This window comes from Columba livia, chromosome 15 (genome assembly GCF_036013475.1).
Source record: "Columba livia isolate bColLiv1 breed racing homer chromosome 15, bColLiv1.pat.W.v2, whole genome shotgun sequence".
Classification (NCBI taxonomy): Eukaryota; Metazoa; Chordata; class Aves; order Columbiformes; family Columbidae; genus Columba; species Columba livia.
Genome location: NC_088616.1, coordinates 13,677,656 through 13,692,623, shown reverse-complemented (window position 1 = coordinate 13,692,623; position 14,968 = coordinate 13,677,656). Strand labels below are relative to the sequence as shown.

The 14,968-nt window shown below is 41.4% G+C and overlaps 2 protein-coding genes across 10 annotated transcripts in view; one reads left to right on the top strand and one right to left on the bottom strand.

The window, feature by feature from the left end:
- KPNA7 (karyopherin subunit alpha 7) overlaps window positions 1-759 on the bottom strand; it is a 51,280-nt gene extending 50,521 nt beyond the window's left edge. For 3 of the 5 annotated variants that reach the window (XM_065031362.1, XM_065031363.1, XM_065031370.1), the window contains exon 1: window positions 398-753. The gene's annotated coding sequence lies outside the window, so the exon portion shown is untranslated. Of the gene's footprint in view, window positions 1-397 lie in introns of all 5 variants that reach the window. The other 2 variants (XM_065031369.1, XM_065031368.1) reach the window with 2 other exon arrangements.
- Window positions 83-14,093, top strand: ARPC1A (actin related protein 2/3 complex subunit 1A). 5 transcript variants are annotated; one of them, XM_065031382.1, is made up of 11 exons: window positions 128-275; window positions 1,715-1,900; window positions 3,547-3,628; window positions 4,216-4,320; window positions 6,579-6,801; window positions 7,576-7,683; window positions 10,898-11,110; window positions 11,581-11,656; window positions 11,850-12,043; window positions 12,767-12,857; window positions 13,699-14,093. In XM_065031382.1, the coding sequence occupies exons 3-11, from the start codon at window positions 3,565-3,567 to the stop codon at window positions 13,735-13,737; spliced, it is 1,113 nt and encodes a 370-aa protein (XP_064887454.1). In that variant the 5' UTR covers window positions 128-275; window positions 1,715-1,900; window positions 3,547-3,564; the 3' UTR covers window positions 13,738-14,093. The 5 variants fall into 5 exon arrangements, with proteins under 5 accessions (XP_064887450.1, XP_064887453.1, XP_064887454.1 ...); XM_065031379.1 differs by having other exon boundaries at window positions 3,524-3,628; XM_065031380.1 differs by lacking the exon at window positions 1,715-1,900 and adding an exon at window positions 804-1,047 and having other exon boundaries at window positions 131-275; window positions 3,524-3,628.
- Window positions 14,094-14,968: the final 875 nt, after the last annotated feature.

Genomic DNA, 14,968 nt, shown 5'->3' with positions numbered 1-14,968 from the left:
CCCGGCGCGCGCCCCCGCCGCCCTCCCGCCGCGCAGGCGCAGACCGGCTCCCCGACGCGCCCCGGCTCCCCCCGCCCCTGCAGCGCGGCGGCGGCGGCGCAGGCGCAGCCCGCGGGGCGGCGCGCAGGCGCAGAGCGCGTTTCCTGGCTCCCTTGTCAGTGCCGGGCCCCCCCCCTCGGCCTCCGCCGCCCGGCCGCTCCCTCTCCCGCCGCCCGGAGCGGAGTCGCGTTGACTGACCAGAGTCCGCGAGTCCCGCTCCGCTCCCGCCGCGTCAGGTGAGTCCCCACCCCGGGGGGCGGCTGTCCGCGGTGCCGCCGGACCAGCCCCGAGAGGGATGGGAGGCGGGGGGAGCCTGCAGGCCCGCCGGTGTAAGGGGATGGTGGGGGGGTTGGGTCACCTCAGCCTGCCCGGGGCTGGAGGGCTGTGCCTGGCCCTGCCGCTGCGAGGGGCGTTTGCGGGGCCCTCTAGTGAGGCGATGCGGTACCCTCAACGCCTTCGCCCTGACGGGCCGGGGCCGCACGGGGCGGTGATGGGGCCGGGGCGGGAGCAACCGGACGGGCCTCGGCGGGGCAGCCCCCGCCTCCCCCGGCTCTGACCCGCCGTGGCCTCCGCAGCAGCGCTGTGCACCTGTGGGACCCGCACCGGGCCTCCCGCAGCCCGCGATCCATCCCAGACCGGTCGGCTTTGTAATGCTAATGGTGTCCTGTGGCAGGAGTCACCCCCTTGGGAACGCTGCGCTGAGTGACTCGGAGAGGAATGACAGCGGGAGGAGGAGGCCTTAATTAGAGGCACTTCTCTTCCAGGTGTTTGGGAGTGATGTAGGTGCTCTGAAAACAGGCAAGGATCAAAAAGATCCCTTTTTCTCTCTCTCTCTCACCCACACATATGCTGTCTCCACTTCTGAGTCTGCACCCTCACTAGTTGCTTGTCCAGGGATGCCCGTATACCCCATATTTCTCACCCCGTGGAGAGATGACAACAGCTGAGTCCTGTACTTCCCAACCTCGATCCTTTCAGTCTATGTACTGAAAGAACTGCTGTGCAGAGGTGCAAAATTTTCTTTTTTTCTCCTTTAAAAAAAAATGTATTGAAACTCAAGTACAGTTACTTTGCATTTACAAAAAATAATTGGATAGCCACCTTAAGTATATGGCTAACAAAGGTATTGTAACAGTATCTTTCCTATATGAGATTTTGAGGTTGGCTGACAGGAAGGCATTGAGGGGTTTACTACATGTTAATTGTGTAAAGAATCATAGAGTCCGTTGCATTTTCTCGTGTGAAATGTGAGTTTGATTTTGTCTATGTATTGGTAAGGAATAAATGTAACTGCAAGACTTCTTTAAGATTTAACTTCATGAAGAAAAGGGCACTGCACTTAGCAGAGAAATAGTAGTGCTTTTGGAGATTCTCATCACTGTTGTTTTTTATGAGTTTGTTACCAAACCACAACAGAAAATAGTGCTTGCTGCAAGTTATGGTGCTCAAGAAGCTCATTCAGTGGGAAAGAATGGAACATACTGCTTGTCTAGTCTGTCTTTGGGAGCAGTGTGTAGGTTAGCAAAAATCTCCCAACTACAAGTTAGGATGGGACCGTATCATTCATATGTAGTTAAAATCTGTGCAGAAAATACCAGGGTTGTGTTAGAAAGTGTTTCAAAATAGCTGCATTCCTTGGGGAGGGGAGATCGGATATTTTTACATTTTATTTCAGAAAGAGCAGAAAAGGCTGAGCATTCCTTGTTGGTAGAGCAGCTCTTCGACTTTTCCTGTATATGGAAATGTAGTGCTACTGAATGTTGGCACGTGCTAAAGCAAGATCGTGGAAAAAGCAGTTTGCAGTTGTGTCTTGCTTATATTAGCACATGGACTCTCAAGTCATGGCTGTCTAAGGTCAAAGGTAACTTGGATTATGTCTACTTTTTCACATTAACAAAGATATATTAATTATTTTGCTTAGTACTACATATGCTTAATAGCTTCATTTGATTGGTAGAATATGACTATTAGAAGAACCATGAAACCATGCTGGTTAAAATTATCAACTGGAATTAAAGCTCATGTAGTTAAAAGTTATATTTGAAGCACATTTGAAATGTAACCGTAAATAATTTTAAAATAGCAGTGCTTGCTTTCTTAAAAAGAAAAAAAGCAGGGGTTGGGGGAGGGAAAAGAAAAAGTCTCTCCAATGCTTTGCATTGGTGAAGTTCTGTATCATCTCTGCTCCAAGATTCAGCACTTTCAGCACATTTGTTAAGTGAGTGGGGCGGTAGGAATTGCTGAGCTCTATAAGAACACACTCATCTTTCATTCACGCCTGAGTTTCTGTTGGGCTGCCGCTCGTTTCCTGTTTGCTTCCAAATTCCTACCTTGTCCCAAAGCCTCCGCCCTCCACTAACATGGCCATACTTGGGTATGTTGTAATTTCAGGCTATAATGGGTGTGGATGCCTTGGAATGACATCACAGAGATAATTCTTTTTAGATGTATATGTAGGGGTAAAAAAACTTTGATCCATCAGCCAAGGGTAAATTGCTATGAAAATTAGTGGAATTTATGGAAGGAATTGACAAATCCAAGTTTTGTGTATTGAACTGTATTTTAATTATTAGAGGTGACCCTGAGCTTTTCCGGTGTTATCTTCCATTGATGTTATCTTCCATCCATTTGTGCTGCTTGGTTAATACAGGATATAGAATACAACATGATATTTTAAACAACTTTGTAGTTGTGGGTCACTGCACCTCCGATTGCAGATATTCGGCGCTGTCTCATGTAGCAGTTACAAGTTAAAGAAAAGACTAGGTGTCTAGCCTTTTTTTAAACAAATTAAAATACATACGAACTAGAATGATTCAGCTCATTCTTTCAGTGTTTGAATCTCATGGGGGCAAAAGCCTAACTATAAAACACTTAAGTGCCAGGATTAATCTGAAGAAATTAGCAATTAGTTACTTACTAATCTTAATATTTTTTCCCTAGGATACATATAAATGGCTTCATCAAATAATCAGCAGATTACAGTTGCATATCAGATGTTCTGGACACACCAATTTAACATCCTGAGAAAGAAGAAGAAAAAAATGTTATTGTAGTGCTTGTGAGCCTTGGTACATGTCAGGATTTGAATCAATTCACTGAGATATGTCCCTAGAATTTTAGGGTTTTTTTTTTCCAAGTATTCTATTTCCATAGTAAAATTATTAATTTTGTTAGATTTCCTAAGAACCTGCTGTCTCACCAGTGATGATACACTAAGAAGCAAGTGAACATGGCTTTTGGGACAATCACAATTAGCTTTAGTAAGCAGGACAGTTAAAATTCATTGGCCTACTGAAGATATTGGGATGTAGGGCAAAGGCAGCTCTTAAGCGGCCTGAACGTATTGACTGAGTAAGTTGTGATCTTTTGTACTCAAATTGTAACACTGGACTGAAACAACCTTGGTAAATGTTGAAGGCTGATTTTGTTTTAATAATTACCTAATTTTGAAGTGTTTTGTTTTCAATTTTACATCTTTCAGCTTTTTCAATTTTTACAACATAGGAATATCTTTAACTCGGAATGTCTCTACATCAGTTTTTACTAGAGCCAATCACCTGCCATGCATGGAACAGAGACCGTACTCGTAAGTAATATGTTGGTTTTGTTTGGTTGGTTTGTTTTCTGGTGCTACTTTCTCTTTGCTGTCAGTTTGTAATCTTGCAATTTTCTGGATCATGTTTAGCAAAGGTATAGTCAAATACCTAGTGCTGCGTATTAAATGTTCCATTGATGATCCAAAAAGTGCCTATTTTCTACATCTGAACTTTGAAAAACCCATTACTGGAACTCTGGCATATGAGTAGGTCTGGCCTTACCGGTGTTCCAAAAGGCTTTACCTCTTGGTCTGCACCTTCTTAGAACATGACCTGTCCCTGCTTACCCTTTTTGACCCTCTATTTCCATACCCACAAACCAGGCCTCTAATAGCCTACTTTTCTGTTAGAACATTGATCGTTATGTTCAAAATGTCTTTCTGTGCTGTATACTCATGACGATTTTATAACCATAATTATTTAAGATTATCTAGGGTCATTGGCCCTTTGTTTACAAAATCCATGTTACGCTCTGAAATTTGAGAATACAGGCTTTACACTGGAAAGTCTTTCCAAGTAAAGCTTTTGTTACGAAAAAGTCTTCCGTACTATTGGATTGTTTTATTTCTTCTTCAAGAGATTGCCATTAGCCCTAATAATCATGAAGTCCACATCTACAAGAAGAGTGGGAACCAGTGGGTCAAGGCTCATGAGCTGAAGGAACACAATGGCCACATTACAGGTAAGCAGAGGTTGTGCTGTGCCAGACAGCAGGTTTGGCTACCCCCTGTTTTCCCCAGTCGAGAATCTGAACAGGAAATCTGCAAGTGTTGAGTAAATAGATCTTTTTATAGGTTGGCATGCCCACTTACAGACAGCTTTGCAGCGTTTTTTTGGGCTGCATGCAATGAATGTTAGGAAGAAAATCCCTATTTCATTTCCAGACATTTTGGTAGAGTAACTGAGCCTTTCTATCACTTATTTTTCATCCATAATAACATAATGATGATAAACTTACAGTCTTCTGAAGCAGCTTAGTTCTGTGTCAAACTCTCCTGGTGATACATGCTGCTCTCTTTCAAGTGCTGGTATTAAAACTGCATCAAGTATCCGGCTGTTGCATTGGTTCGTGGTTTCTGACAGCAATAGATACCCTTTTTTAGGGACTGTATAAACACTTTAAGTGGTCAGTCCTGGACTTATGACAAACCATCAGTGAGTGTATTTTACTGCAGGCCCAGAGTATCTGTAGATCCACAATGAAAATGTAAGAAGAGCTGCCATGATGAGTCACAAGGTGTTATTTTTAAAACGTGATTGTCCTGCAGTAGTCTTTTATATTCCTTTTTTTTTTTTTTCATAGTGGTATTTCTATAAGGGCTTTATTCTCTAAGGAAACAAAAGTAATTAATACAAGCACTTGCGCAAAACAGCAATATCCTTTCTTTTGTTCTCAACTCACTAAAGGGCAAGAGTATCTGCCCAACAGTGTTTTTCAGGAACCTTATTCAATTCATCTGATTGTTGCTGTCAAAGAGCACAACCATATGTGCCCTTTTGTGAAGAGTCACTTGGGCTGAATTTACAGATGACGTGCTGTTCCCCAAAGATGTTTCTCTGCAATTTTCTTGTACCTGTTAGTGTTAGAAACCAAATATTCATGACTTGGGAAAAGAGCTCTCTCTGCTTTCCTGCATAGCGCATACCTTTGGAATACTGAATGCTGTGGTTGTCGTAAAGATTAGACTTAAACTGTGCTTAGACACAGAAGAGGGACTGATCGGACTGCGTGTTGCCTCTGACAGGGGTGATTCAACTGCTGCTGCTCCAGCTTCTGATCACAGGGGACAAGGTCCCTTGTTTTGCCTTCATGTGTCTTGATGCAGACATTTGTGGTGAGATGCTCCTGCTCACTTACAGGAAGAGCATTATTTGCTCTTTTTTGCTGGCTTAGTTTTCTGCTAAGCCTAAAAAGCTGAGCTTGCCATGGGTCAGAAGAACGCTGGTGCAAGGGAGGTGGTGGGAAAGAGAAGAGGTACAGGATGGTCCCCATTTCAAAGGCACGAGATTTACTCATGTAGCTATGGTTTCAGGCTACCAGCCTCTCAAAAACTGAACTTTTAAGCATAAGCTTATTTTGAAGTAGACCATATATGAATAATATGGTAAAATTAGTACAAAAAGGACTTTTGTCCTTTTTACAGTTTGTGTGCTTAAGGAATGTGTTGAGTACAGAATACAGTTCTGAAAAACCATTGAAATATGATTTAGTGGCAGGAGAGTTAAGGATTGCGCTCTACATCTCCAAGAAGGATGCTGAGGAAAGACGAAAACCAGTGTTGCCGTAAGACTTTCCAGTTGAGAACATCCTTCATTGCATAGGAAGGGAAAGAAGCAATGGCAGGCTTATCAAATGCTTTGTTTTATTATTTGAATTTTTTATTTTTGTTGGTAAATGTTTCTTTCTCATGGCACAGCTTAATTAGGCATGGAAAAAATGTAAGGATTGTATTGGTACATAAATATTAACCACTTCTAACCAAAAAAAAACCCTGTTATCTTAACTTTTGGATCACGACTGCAGTCTGGCAGTGAGCAGACAACTTGGTTAGAGGTTTGTGCATAGTTTTAGAATTGCTGGGTTTCAGCTGTTGAGAAGTGTCTCTTGCTCAAGTCAGTGGTTTGAATTCTGCGGTGGACAGGCCATTCCAGGCTGCGGAGCTCCGCCTGTTGGCCACCAGTCAGAGCCGCCTTCCTCACGGACAAATCCTCCAGAATCGGGAAATTTGGGATCTGCAATTTTGACGAAAGCTAGAGGGTGAAACCTTTATCCTTAGCAGTTTAAAATGGTGCCTGAAGAATAAGTGAAAAAGGGGAATACTAATATAATAGTAATAACTATCTCTATAGTAGAAGACTGTGAGATTGTCTTTGTTTTGGCTTACGGCAAAGCAAACACTATAAAGGGGAAACTTTATTAAAGTGAACTCTAAATTGCAGGTATTGACTGGGCTCCCAAAAGCGATCGCATTGTAACTTGCGGCGCAGACCGTAATGCCTATGTCTGGAGTCAGAAAGACGGCGTGTGGAAACCAACCCTTGTGATCCTGAGAATTAATCGTGCAGCCACCTTTGTGAAATGGTCTCCCTTGGAGAATAAATTTGCTGTGGGAAGTGGAGCTCGACTTATATCTGTGTGCTACTTTGAATCTGAAAATGACTGGTGAGCTGTTTGGGTTTAATTTCTATTTATACCCTTAAGGTCTGCATGGGAAAGCTAAAGCCTGGAGTTTAATGGTGGTTACTATTTTCCTAATTCCTAAAATCTTCAGGAAATGTAGAGGAAAAGACCTCATCAGTTCTTTCATGGACTTTTTACATCTTAGGGATTTTACTTCTTTACTATAATATAATGTAGCACCTAAAGGCCTTTGAGTTAGCCTGTTTTCAGGTTACATGTGTTGGCGTGGATAGGTTCTGGTTGACTACCATAAACATATGTTGCTTTTCTAAAAGTGCAAGAATTTCTGCAGAGTAAAAATTTCCTTACCACAACTGTATTGCTGAAAAAAGACAAATGTTTCCTCTCTGCATCTCCCTCCAGAATGAATGAAGAAACTTTGACTTGAGTCTTTCTTCTGTATAGAGGAGGTGAGAGAGGATGTGAGAGACCAGGCAATTACCCTGCAAAATCCACATTAAGGAGTTCAGTCCAATGCATTAAAAAAATGAGTTACCAGGGGAAAAGAATTTGGGTGAAGAGATATATACTTATTGTAAATTTGTTTAGAATATTTAAAATTTTAATTAAAGATAAACACATAAAGTTCACAGACTGTACACCCTAATTTTAAAGATTTGGACAGAATGTGAGTTTGATTGCAAAACTGGTGTACTTAGTCATTGGTGGGGGGTGAGCTTTTTGAGAAGTATTTCATAGGTTTGGAGGAGTCCAGTAAAATATTTTCAGATGAATTTTATTTCTGCTTTCACTTAGGTGGGTGAGCAAACACATTAAAAAGCCCATTCGTTCCACTGTCCTTAGCCTGGACTGGCACCCCAACAATGTTTTGCTGGCAGCGGGATCCTGTGACTTCAAGTGCAGGTGAGAGAAAATAAAGCATCTGTAAGTCAGTTACTGGTTCAGGTTCTTTGTTGGCATGAGCATGTGGATGATGCATTCACTATCAAAATAGAAGATGGCTCATTGCATACTGTTGTTATTACCAAAATAAAATATCTGGCTTAAGACACTTGGAAATCAGACCAGCAGGTACTATCTTGTCGAACACCAACACTGCTGGTTAGAGTCTAAAAAACAATATCCTGATGATGAAATTTCGAAATTCAGAGTAACTTGATGCTTATAAAGGTGATTTTTCATCTTTTTCTTCCCTGAGTGACTTGTTCTCTCCCCTTTGCCAGTGTCAGCCTTAACTTTCTTGCAGCCCTGTGGTGATCAGGGCCAAGGAATTGATGCACATGAAACTCAGCATAATGTTTTTGACGCACAATAAGAAAAAGGCTGGTAGAAGCAGCTGGGCATGTGAGATGGGTGGGATAGTCTTTCAAATGATGAAATTACACCGTGAGGAGTAGGTCCTGCGAGTTGCTCCATGCCAAGTAACTGGAGTCACTGCAATGAAGTCTGCATGGGGAGCTGTCTGCAGAGTGGTTGACTTTAATTCATATTTTACTTAATCACTTGTACCCTGAATAATAATGAAAGCTTCTTTTCTTAAATTCCTTATGTAACAGGGTAATTTTTTAAGCTTCAAAGTGTGTACTAAAAATGACTAAGAAGGAGTGGGAGGGGGAGGTGGGACCAGCTATTACGTTCCTTATTTCAGAATGGAACCCATGCATCTAAATTCGATCCTTTAATACATTTTTATGTAAGGAGAGATGTTAAATGAAAGCTGGGATGAAGAGGGGAGTTGCCTCCCTTCCCTGCCTGGTCTCCAGTGTTAATTACATAAACTATCCATGCTTGCTTCCTTTCGCAAAAAAATGTGATGTAAAACGTACTCATTCATCTTCTGGAAGCAGCTGCTTTTCACATGTGGAAATTATTTTGTGTGTGTTCATAAAGCATCTTCAGACTCTGACATTAGGTCATCTGAGATCTCTATATATCAAGATATCTCTATATAACGAGATACCTATGTATCAATTTATCTGTTATTTTGGACTTCAGCTACAGGCTTTGGTGCTTGTTCTGTACATCCCTGATTATCTCCTGTTTCCCGTTTGGGGTTTTGGTTGAGAAGTTAGGCTCGAATTATTTTCTTTTCAGTATAGCTTTCAGTGTGTTTTTTTTTAAGAAATTCAAGATGTGGTTCAGTTAATTTCCTTGCAGTGTTTTCCAGAAGACTTGCTTAGTCTTTTGTTTCCTTTCAGAAAACTAATTGTGTCCTGCATCTTATTATTAACAAAATTTGTTTATATTTTGAAAAAAAAATAGATATCTTGGCTTAGAACATTTGGGAAACTTTCTGCTCTTGCTTAACGTTCTAGTTTAGGATGAAACATTTAATAATTTTGCTGGTTTTATCATAGAAATCTCCATATAGAAGTATCAAGGGAAGAAAGAAAAAGTAATGGAGGTTGATACTGGGTTTATGTTTCTATTTCTTCCCCAAAATCATGCAAGCATATTGAGTTTGCCAAATGACTAGCAGAGATCTCCAGAATTCCAGTTTTGGGGAATGTTCGGTTACATATCAAAGAAAATAAAGATACCTGAGGCTGAAGTTCTACATCTGTTCTGAGAGGTGGTTCTGAAGAAAATTAGGAAATGGATCTGCCAGAGCCACTGCCAACTGTTCAGCAGCTAAATGGGAGAGACTTTGGAAAAAGAATGGAGGGGCACAAGAGGCTCCAAGTTGATAGGAATTCAGCAGAGTTTTCCTGGTGGCTGGCCTGGATGAGGTCCTCTTACATTTGTCTTCAGAAATACATATATAGCTGACAGCACCACATAGGTGTGAATTTTATGTTCTGGCTGGAACAATGTTGCTGTGGGAATAAAAGCCGTTTCTGAGTGTTCTTTGAAGGCTGGGACCTGCAAGCTGAGATGGTTTTGATTTTAAAAGAGAGGGAGACTTTAGTAAAGGAAAAGACTTTTTAGCAGTTATCTTCAAGGTCTTTTACTACGTGGGAATGATTTTTCTGTCTTGTCTCAAAGGCTGTTGCTTTCAACCTCTTGTCCTATTTCCATACATTAGGAGAACCGTCCTTTTAGATGTCTCTATAAAATTAAGTTTGTTGAAGGATTATCATTAGATTATATTTAAACTGATAGAGCTGAGTATAAATTCATTCTTAATTCTCTGAAAATCTGTGCCTAATATAGCTGCAGTTAAACCCTTCTTGTTCCAAATGATCAACTTTATTTGAATAAGCTGAATATAGGTACCTTTTGAAGTGCACACCCAACACATGTGAAAGTTTTATAAAACGGGGAGGGGGCAGCACCGTTTCCTTAAACTCCCTTTTTGTGTTTGACTGCAACCACGAATATTTGATCACAGTTTTTTTGTCAATACTGAAATATTTCTCTGGTAGTAGTATGGCAGAGCTCACTTGCTCCTCCTGTTCAATGGACTCTAATCCTGCGCTGGTGACGTCCAAGTAACTTCCATGGTAACGGTCAAGAACACCATATTGTAGCGTGTCTGAATCATGCAGAAGGAATTTGATGAAGGGGGGAGGCTTCCTACTTAAACATATCTTGCAAATTGTAGTGCTGGGAAAAAACCCATAAAAACATTGTGGGATTTCAGGTTTTCAAGGCCGCCTTTCAGTAATGAGCCAGAATAAGGTGGCTCAGAGCCCCTTTGCTGGCATTAGAATATCAGTTTTCTTTTCTCCTGCTAAAAAGTGAATGTTCTTAAAAAGTGGGTAATTTTGTAGGTGTTTGTATTCCCTTCTAACTCTACAGTGCAATTGGTGTTTTTTCTCTTACTGAAGAATTGACTCTGGGAGTTGTTAGCACTGCAAAATGATGAAAGGGAAATCTTAGCACGCTGGAAAATGGGATGATAACGTATGTTTTTGTGCCATCTTCTGGAAAAAAGGAGAAAAGATACAAGACATGACACTTAGGAGAAACTTTTATGTGTTACACCCTTTGTACTATTGCTTTCTCTCTGGAGACTGAAGCTTCCCAGCTGCTAGAGGCTTGTTTAAAGATACCGTAGTATTTTATTTTGGTAGAATTACAATGCATCTGATTGTTTCCAATATAAAAGGTATATGCAGCTCCCAGGAGTTTGTTTTTTTCCTGTCTTTATTCCTGCTGAAATATTTATTTGCAGGGTGTTTTCTGCTTATATTAAAGAAGTGGATGAAAAACCAGCCAGTACACCGTGGGGCTCCAAAATGCCTTTTGGGCAGCTGATGTCCGAATTTGGGGGTGCTGGCAGTGGCGGATGGGTGCACAGCGTCAGTTTTTCTGCCAGCGGTAACCGACTCGCCTGGGTCAGTCACGATAGTACCGTGTCAGTTGCTGATGCCTCAAAAAATATGATGTAAGTATGTTCTTTTTGCTAATTATTAATAGCTGTATAAGTACCCGATTGACTGTGAAGTGTTCTAGAATTCCTTTATTATAAAATTATGAAAATTGACTTAGCATACAGGCGTGCTTCTCCTGAAAAGATCATGTCAAGCACTAAGTAGCTTTATATTGCAAATGAAATAGCTTCATCAACTTGAACCTTTTTTGGGGTGTATTTATAAACCCTTGCAGTTACACATGATGCTGCTTCATTTCAGTGTTTCAGCTGGAAAACTTCATGTTTGTTATAGATCTTCAGGACACTTTCATTAAGTTATAACTTTTTATTATAAATTACAACCTTCTGGTGTCACCTCAGGACAGCTGAGCTACACTGCCTTCTTTTCCAATAAACCTTATGTGGGAACGGTCTCTATTTTTTGTTGGAGCCAAATATGAGAGGTTTCAATGAAGTCCTCTAACAAACGTTCTTGTGTTCAGGGTTTCGCAGCTGAAAACAGAGTTCCTCCCACTCCTGAGTGTGTCATTTGTCTCTGAGAACAGCGTGGTGGCGGCTGTAAGTGTCTATTATTTTCTCCTCGTAGAGCGTTGTAGTGTTTAGGAGAGGCAAACACACCATACATTATGAAGTTAATAATAAGCAAGCTCTTCCATAGTATCAGTCTTCACATTTCTGCAATTAACAGCAGCAGAAAAACAAAGAGGTGATTATGTTGATTATGTTTCTTGACATGTTTTCATGCTTGCAGGGCCATGACTGCTGCCCGATGCTCTTTAACTGTGATGACCGTGGCTTGTTGACCTTCGTTTCCAAACTAGACATTCCAAAACAGAGCATCCAGCGCAATATTTCTGCTATGGAACGCTTTCGAAACATGGATAAAAGAGCCACTACAGAAGATCGTAACACTACCCTGGAGACGCTGCACCAAAACAGTATAACGTGAGTGTCTTGGCCGCCAGTACGAGGGGAAGGAACGCTCTCCACATCCCGTTGGTGTCACAGGACGTACCGCAAACCTGTGAGAGCAAAAAATTTGCCATACCAGATGGGTTTAGTTGGTATCCCATTTTATTTTTAGTCTTTCCCTAACAGCTGTACATTTCTGGGACTTAACGTGGAAGCTGGTGAAGTTAATCATTAACGTGGCATGTGTGTTACTGCTGCTTGCTCTTGTGTATTGTGTTCTGTAACTTGAGCACAGTTTATCTTATCAAATATGTAGATAATTCACAAGAGGTTAGTAGCACTGCACAAAATCTAGCCAGCAAAATTCACCTGAAGCTGAAATTCACATACCAGCTTCCTATTTCAGTCGTTATTTCCATGTGTATGTATTCATCAAAAGGCTTGATTCAGGTTTATTGGGTGAAATCTCCTTGCATTTATAAAAGTATGTGAGCCCAGAGGATGCTAACATTTCTGAAGCAATTTATCTTTATTCAAGGAAAATGTTTAGGCTACAGTCACCAAGCGATTAAAGAGCTTTCAGCATCCTTTTTCTTTGCTTATTTTTCTGAAGCATTGTACCAAAAATCCAGCACAAGCCCTGCTATGCTCCCGTCTCCCTTTGAGAGAGTAGGAGTTGAATTCAACCCAAATTTCCCAGCTTTTTGGCTCTCTGGAATGGGTGTCTGTGTCACAGCTATCGCTCTCTGTTTTCAGCCAAGTGTCTATTTATGAGATAGACAAACGAGATTGTCGTAAATTCTGCACCACCGGCATTGATGGCGCAATGACCATCTGGGATTTCAAGGTATGTTTTACTACGGTGTTTATCTGAGCTGGGTGCGGTGGTGGGTGGTTTTTTGATCTCTAGCATCCTCTTCTGGGGCTCAGCCCTGGCGCAGGGTTTATTAGCAGTAGGAAATCCAGACTGGAATATTCAAGACCATTAGTGAACTCCATAAGGAAGAAAGATTCAAGATGTACCTCGCTTAGCAGATGGTGCTAATCCAGACTTAATTTTTTAATGGAATTGCTTAATGTCCCTGTAGGAATCCCACTAACTCTTTTCCAACTTCTACCTCAGCCACAATCAGGCTGGAATGATCATTGGTATGGTAAAGCCTCTTCTTGCTCCCATCCCTTTGGGCTCTGCTCACTCTCTTCCTGTAGAACATTGTCCTGCCCTCTCGTAATTAACTTAGCAAAGCAGTAAGAAATAACCTCAAACAGAAAATGCAGTGAGCATTCTATGGAAAAGCCCAGAAGGATTTAATAATGCGAGTCCTGGCTGTACTGAGGACCAGCCAAGAGAGGTCTCTGCTGGCCTCCCCCCGCTGCCGAGAGCTGCGCGCTGACCTTTAGGACAAGAACCATTTGTGTTCTGTGACGCCAGGAAGCTCTGGTGGAACAGGAGTCAAATTTGAGGTGATGTATAAGCAGCTTTAATGCAGTTTTGGGGGAGGGGGTAGACTCGGTTCATAAATGAGTTTGAAATGAATGCGTGTAGTGCTCTCTGATGCTTGTCTATAGGTCTAATCTCAAGTATTCAGGGTTTTTACTCTTTTTTTTCTTAACATCAGCATTTACACTGAACTATTGAACACAGGCTACTGTCGCAGATTGTGATTAAGATTTTTCTCTCTTTCAAGACCTTAGAGTCCTCTATTCAAGGTCTACGAATCATGTAAAGGTGGATTTCCGTGATCTAGCAGGACAAACTGCTCGACAGAACGCAGCTCCCACATCTGCACAAACCCGAAAAGGGAGGAGGAAGGTGGAATATTTGGAAACACTGAGAAAATACAGTTTGGCAGATTTTCTTTTGAATCTAAATTTGGTGAATTGTGTTGGTTTCAAAATCAGCTGTGATTGTTCTTTAATTTTATTTTATTTTTTGGTTGGTTGTTTCATTCCATTCTTTACCAAAGCTGCTCCTTAAGTAGTTTATTGCAGGAAGTTATGAATCACTAACTTAAAAGGGGAATTTTATGTAAATTGTCTGCTAGAAGTAATAATAATAATAATAAAAAAAAGAAAAACCGAATCTTTGTTTCGATGGTCATTAGCAGTGATTAAAAAAGGGATATTAAGGGAATTAACTCTGAAAGAGAGGGCAGGAAAACCCTGCGCTGGTATTTTATGGCCTTAAAACAGGAAGAGTTCGTCTTAGCTGAAAGTTTCATGCATTTGACGGATGGAGACCTGGGGTTCTGATGTGAGGATTCAGCTGAGCTTCTGTCAGGGGAATTGTTCTCTTGAGGTGATAATTTTGGAGGATGAACGATTTTGTCCTGCTGACTCTTAGTTCTGTCTGCCTGGCGATTAATCCAGTAATAACAGCAAATTAACCTGAATGTCTTTTTTATTGTCCATTTAGTGGGTCATAGTTTTCTGAAAACGAATGACCAGAATTATTTCTTTTAGGGTTTGTACAAAGACTTCTCGCAGTGGAAGGCCGCACGTGGCAAGCGAGGCAAGAATCTGCTGAGCCAGATCGTAAGAGGACAAATTAAAAGCAAATCACTTTGTGAGTCTGTGAAGCTTCACAGGCCTGCGTGTCATGTTAGAGCTGAGTGCTTGGCCTGTGAAATGGTGTGTTTATAATGACTGGTGGAGAAATGGAACGTGTTTAATGGAAGTATCAGCACAGTCTGGCTTCTGTGCGGATCCTTTGTCTCCAGGTGACTGGACGTTTTGAAGTTCAGTTCTGAGCCTCGGTAGCGCTCTGAGGCATTTGCACCTAACTTGTTTTATTCCCGTGGTTTTGTTACTCTTACGTGTTGCAGGCTGCGCTCTGAAGGGGATTATCTGCCTCACAGTGTTGCTTTGCATGGTTTAAGACTTCGTCATTTCAGTTGAAAATGCAGAAGTGTCTTAAAAAAATAACGCAATGACTAAATTTACCACTTCCTCTGGAAC

Coding starts and splice junctions, on each gene's coding strand:
- ARPC1A (XM_065031378.1), top strand. CDS start 3,565: ATGTCTCTACATCAGTTTTTACTAGAGCCAATCACCTGCCATGCATGG. Junction 11,657..11,849: donor AGAACAGCGTGGTGGCGGCT/GTAAGTGTCTAT, acceptor TCATGCTTGCAG/GGCCATGACTGCTGCCCGAT. Junction 12,858..13,698: donor TGACCATCTGGGATTTCAAG/GTATGTTTTACT, acceptor CTCTCTTTCAAG/ACCTTAGAGTCCTCTATTCA.